Genomic DNA, 6,475 nt, shown 5'->3' on the forward strand with positions numbered 1-6,475 from the left:
ATAACTCGCCAGTCAATAGGCTTAATAATAAACTAACTTTAAAAAAGACAAGAAAAAAAAATTACTGTATAGTATTATAATAATTACATGCAATAACATGCAATTTATAATTTAATTTTAAACGAAGTAGTATTACTTTTATATTTGAATGTTCTGTGGATCTGTAAAAAAGAATGGAATTTTTCTATGAAATGGAATAATACCCCACAAATATTTTATTGTATTTTAATATGTTAATTGATATTTTTAAATATGTCCGCGGCCAGAAAACATATCGATAGAAAATAATTTTAAAAAATCAATATATGGGAGGAAAAAAAATACCGAAATCTTTAGTGCAATAACTACGGTATTAAAAAAAATAAACCAATATAAACCAAATCAATAGATTAGCCAAAATTATCTATATTTTTACTAATAATATCGATAGTTTTTATCAAGAATATCGAAATTTTTTTTACCCCCTACAGCTCTATATTATTATGTTAAGGTTAGTTCTAGTGTGTTTCCCCGGTTATATATGTTTTCTCTTTATATTATTTGAGTATGATTTGCTTTAATTGTATACTACTATTATTTTCCTTGTTAAGCTTAAGTTATGGATTGTTATTAAATGATATAAAAATATTTTTGGCGACAGGGACTCTATTGTTGGTAAATAGCAATGTTTATAGTTAATTCACTGGTATAAAAGGATCTATATCTGGGACGCTTTTAACTTTGAAGAATAATAGATACCTCATCGTGGTATCTTTATTCGGAAACGTGGAAAAATAATCCCTCTGTGCCAGAAACAAACCGAGTTTTAGGTTTGACTAGTGAACCAGCAGAAGACAAATCCGCATTAAGTTCTAGTCACGAATTGCTGAATGTAATGATATTACATTTTCATATGAATTAATTAACGAAGAGGTATATTAATGTGAAATTATTAGATGCAATTATATATCAAAAATTTCATTGACCTCTGCACAATACAGTTTTTACCATCGCTTTCTATTTAGGAAATGAAAATTAAGCAGTGGATGGTAAAAGCTTGAAGAATGCTCAAAGGAAAGCTGCACAGAGGGCTCTGAAAAATACAGAATATCAACATCATTCTTTGAAGATCAAAAAGAGTGAAAGGAACCTGAAGAAACACCTGTAGCTTTACTAAACAATTTAGCATTAAAGGTAAGGATGTCTGTACAATACTCTATAATTAATGATATTTTGGTATTCAATATTGTTTAGTTAAATATAGACATATAAATAAGGTGCCTTTTAGGAACAAATAGAAGGCAAGACTGCATCACCAGACATTTCAGAGAAAAAATCTTATTTGCATAAAATGAATGACACGGTTCATTTTAATGATACTCTTCATGTTAGAAGAAATGATTCTGACACGAAGGGACCTTTCAAAGTCCATTTTAACGTCAACGACGTCAAATTTTATGGAGAGGCGCAAACGATAAAAAATGCTCGTAATGAAGCTGCATTGCAAGCTCTAAATTATATTAACAAAACAAGGAGGAGTTCTCATTTGAAGCAATGGGTAGACAATTTATTATAGAAAATGATGATTAGATAACTTACCTTTATTTCAGGTAATTGCAAAGAACAAAATCAAATGATAAAATTACCCATTTTTATTGTGTATGAAGCTGCTCAAAAACGTAATTTGGAGGTTAACTTGGAGATAGTCTGGGCCAGCCCATAAGAAATCATTTACAACAAAATGCACGGTTGATGATTTAGAAGTCGCTGGATCAGGAAGATCGAAAAAGGATCGCTTCTGAAAATGTTACCTGGTTTAGTGAATATTCCTGAGATTGAAGGGTAAACACACAAACAGCAAGAAAACTCTAAAACTCCTCTCCAGCAACCAACAAAGTCCAAAAATAAAAATAGGAAAACAAAATTGTAGACTATTTTCGATATGATTGATAGAATGTTTGACAATGTGGTAGATTTTGACAACGGTCTTATTGGTAAAGTACAAGGCATGTCAGAGGTAATTTAAATTAGTTTTTATGATATCAAGTGTATTTTTATAGTCTATTTTCAGGATGATGCCAATTCCAACAAATCTTAAAATTAGGTCACCTTTTAAACTTAGAAGTACAATATACTGAGTTCCTTGAGAATGAACAACACTACGCAGTCTTATGATTGGGAACAATATAAGCTTTTGTAAGAAATTATTGATACAGAGTTTTTTAAAGCCTTTTTCCTTACATTATTATTTAGATGTGCTTGGGTGAAGGCGTAAATATCAAAAATTCTCGTGACCTAGTAGCTAAATATGGATTGAATGTGCTCTATTAACTAGGATTACTAGATAAATTTTTCGAAAATTCCACAGATGTCAGGTAATTTTATTTGGTTTAAATTCGCTCGGCAACCCAAAAAACAAATTTCTACAATCTTGTCAAATGTCTGTTTCTAAACAATCGGTCTTGCCGTATCATTTTTATTTTCCCACAATCTTATTACAGATGAAAATACACTTATTTAATATTGTAGTAATATTTTGGACATAGAATTATTCCAAGATTGATATATAGGAGACAATCAACATAGAAGATGAGAAAAAGGATTCTGAACTGTGACTTTATGTGTTATTTAGTATTATATTTATGTTATAAGACCGATTTTCATAAAATTACATTTATAGATATAAGTTACTTTGTTGGCAAAGGTTAATAAATAAAAATTGCACTGAGCTCAGTTTATTTTGATATATTTTGTTTGAACCTCTGAGTTGGACTTTGATTTTTTGAGTAAGGTATTTCTGTTACCTTTAATTATACAATTCCCTGTTAAAATAAAAGAAAATGAGTTTGCATTTAGGGAATTCGTTGAAAATATCTAAAATTTCATTTTAATTCGGAATATTTAATTAATTTGTCGAAAATAAATTTTATAAGATATTTTAAATTTTATAGCTTAAAATGATTATATGTAATGATACAATTATTGTCTGGAGCTTTATTTTATTTATAGTATATTGTGAAGTAACCTTTGAACTCTTAAATATAACTAATCATATTTTCTAGTCCAGCAGTTGGGTTAAATAGGAATATATTCGGATCAATTTTCTAAGATAACACACTATATTTCATTCATCCAAGAGAAGAAGATCCAAGATGGAAAGGTAATTTTAATATAAAATGCACTATGATTCAGCTGTTTTTTCATTAAAGCATAATTTATTCTATATTATTGCTATAATAATAAATAAAAAAGGTTCTATTTTTAACAACTACCATTTAAGTAAGAAAAGAAGACATCGTTATCCCGTAGATTAATATTGGTAATTTGAGTGACATATTAAGAAAATTGTACAATATATATTATTATGAATTAAACATTATATAACCAATTATTTTATTGATATCATTTTTATTATTTTACCTGTCTGTCTATAAGTCTGATTATAAATATGCATAGAATTTGTCCGTATTAAAACAAAAAAATTGTTTCAAAGAGACTTGGCTTTGGCTTTATTCCTGTTACAGTCTGTTAATTCTTCTTCAATAGTCTGAAAAAATATATGCCCAGCTTAAAACACTATTTTTTTCTACCACTTTAAGTATCTACACTATTTAAATTTATAATATATATTCTTCACAATTTCTGTCTGACATGTCATGCTAAAATTATTACTTACCTTGAAAGGATTAATTTTTCTTAAATTACACATTCTAGATGTAAACTGATATTCTGATAGTCGGCGATGGTCCAACTGGAATAAGCGCGACTATACGAGCCAAACAACTGTTGGACGCGGAAGGGAAGAAAATCAGGGTCGGTGGAATCGAAGTCATAGCACACTTGATCGGTGGTCTATACGGAACATAGATTTTTAGGTAATCATCGTCGAGAAGGCCCCATAAATGGGACTGGAAAGAGAAGGGCGCGCCTCTGAACACTCCCCTAACGGAGGATAAGTTCGGTCTATTAACTAGCACCGGTAGGATTCCGGTACCAGCCCTGCCAGGTTGGATTCTTTGTCTTAAATCGATTTATATATTGAATAAATGATATTTCGTCAGGAACTCCGATGTTTAATCACGGGAACTATATCGTCCCGCTGGGACACGTTATTCAGTGGTTGGGAGAGCAAGCTGAGGCAGTGGGCCCGGGTTATGCACCTTCCGAAGTCCTGTACAACGATGACGGGAGCGTTAAAGATATCGCGACGAATGATTCAAACATAAACCGGATGCGCGGAGCACACCATCGGCTGGCCCTTGGATAAGAACACCTACGGAGGATCCTTTCTGTATCATTTAACGACGAGGTATCCCTGATCGCCGTCGGGTTTGGATTACATCAATCTGTACCTGAGCCCGTACAAGGAATTCCAAAAGAACTGAATATCCAAAGATCGGTAATGCGGTAATGTTCGTTTCTTCGCAGGTTCAAACACCATCCGTTCATAAAGCATCACTTCGAAGACGGCAATAGGATCTCACCAGGGCACCGGCAGTTTTCACAGTATCCCCAATCTCACTTTTCCTGGAGGATGCTTAGTAGTAGCTTTGCCACGGGTTTTATTACCTTGCCGAAAGTTAGTTAAAAGGATTGTACCTAATGAAAAATTAGAGCATTACACAAAAATAAGTTTTTTTTATTAATGAATTGTTTAAAAGTTCATAAAATAATCACCCAAATGTCATCAAAACACAACTGGAATCTTTTAAAGTCAACTAAAAGCGTACATATAGTGTATAACACAAATTATGTTATGCAACACTTTAAACTCGCAAAATCCTGTCAAACGAAACTTAGGCATCTTCGACGGACTCGAAGATTGTTATTGTCCCGCTGGTGTGTATGAGTTTGTGCCACTCGATTCTGGAGAGGGCCATCCACCGTAAGACGTGCAACATCAAGGACCCCAGCCAGAATAACTGGGTGGTCCCAGAAGGAGGTCGCGGCCCAGCTTACAACGCAATGTAAGGACCAATGAGATTTAACATTTTCCTATATCTTTTTATTTATATTGTATTAGTTAAGAAGATACAATTTTTGTATACAAATAAACTTTATATTGTAGTTCTACCAGTATCGGTGACTAGCTTGATTCATGCCTTGTTTCTTCCTTTAGCTCTTCTCTTTCTTTGAACTGATTCTCGGCCGCTCTGTAATGTTCTGGCCAGTCTTTTGGTTGCTTATTTCCATACATCTGTAAATCAATAATAACCTGACAATGTGCTTATAAGTCAACTGAAATAGTTACCTCACACACGAACTGTAAAACCTTCATCTTTGAGATTTCAATTTCAGCTCGAATCCCCCATTGGAAAGTTTGTATTTTCGTTTTCTCATCAAACTCACAGTGAAGGTAATAATTCTTTATCAAGGTTTCTCTTATATATTCTTTGACTTTACCGAAAAATGGATGCTCAACTTCTACATCAATATCCAAGGACTTCAGGAAACTATAAAGGGATTCTGAAATAATAAATCAACAATATAAAAACAATAAAGGAATGGTATCGTAGAGCTCACTGTCTGATACTGGCGCGTTTGTCATAAATATATGGGATAAAATTAATAGAGTCAGTATCTTGTGAGCAGCATTTGGTACATTTGAACCAGTTTCATAACTAGAAACACATTCTTCCTCTTCATCGGAATAATTTACAGGAGGCAACATACTAATTAAAAAATAAATTTTTTTTTTCATTTTTACATCATCATATTCAGTAAGTGTGTAACCATATACCTAAAAATGTATGCAAAACAATATCAACAACATCCATATAACAATAATAATACCAACATTTTCCAGAACCTTAATTGCTTGTTGTATAACACTATCCACGCATTGGCCCTTTTTGTGAATTACATTTTGATTTAATTCGGATCTGGTATAAAATGAATTTTCGTCAGCTTTAAGAATAATGTACCTGACTACATCATTGATTATATTTTCTGTATTTTGATCCGGTACGTCTGGATCAGTCTGTGATTTGGTTTTTTGAGACCCGCTAACTGATCTTCGCTTCTTCGACATTTTTACGACTTGAAGAACTTTAAAATCGTGTATCAGCTATCTCCATACAGCACTATCAACACAAAAATTTAAATAACTAGCCGCTAGGGATGCAGAAAAAATATCGATATTTTTTTGTCGATATATCGATATTTTTTAGATGATATAATTTCAGAAGATTAAGTACAATTAAAAAAAACTTTCAAATCGGAACTTACTTTTAAACGTTTAGTGAATTCTGGTACTTAATTTTAATGGTTTATCAAAAATACCGTTATTCCTTAAGAGTTTTAGAAAAAAATATTTTTTAGGCTAATATTTGACTACGTTTATTTTCAATTAAAAATATACATACATTTTTTTGTAAAATATCGATATATCTTATACTTATTGCAAAAAATATATATATTTTTTCCTTCGACATATCGATATTTTTTGTGGCCAACATGCCTACTAACCACTACAAAATATGCAAAATCTAATGCA

The 6,475-nt window shown here is 31.8% G+C and overlaps 1 protein-coding gene across 1 annotated transcript; it reads right to left on the reverse strand.

Moving 5' to 3' along the window:
- Positions 1 to 4,992: 4,992 nt before the first annotated feature.
- LOC143197582 (non-structural maintenance of chromosomes element 3 homolog) lies at positions 4,993 to 6,035 on the reverse strand. Its single transcript, XM_076406122.1, has 4 exons — positions 5,777 to 6,035; positions 5,503 to 5,719; positions 5,231 to 5,445; positions 4,993 to 5,176 (listed from the first exon to the last, which is right to left on the reverse strand). The coding sequence occupies exons 1-4, from the start codon at positions 6,008 to 6,010 to the stop codon at positions 5,066 to 5,068; spliced, it is 777 nt and encodes a 258-aa protein (XP_076262237.1). The 5' UTR covers positions 6,011 to 6,035; the 3' UTR covers positions 4,993 to 5,065.
- Positions 6,036 to 6,475: the final 440 nt, after the last annotated feature.

This window comes from Rhynchophorus ferrugineus, unplaced genomic scaffold, assembly GCF_030347505.1.
Source record: "Rhynchophorus ferrugineus isolate W39M unplaced genomic scaffold, kcgeb_rfMv2 rfM5, whole genome shotgun sequence".
NCBI lineage: Eukaryota > Metazoa > Arthropoda > Insecta > Coleoptera > Curculionidae > Rhynchophorus > Rhynchophorus ferrugineus.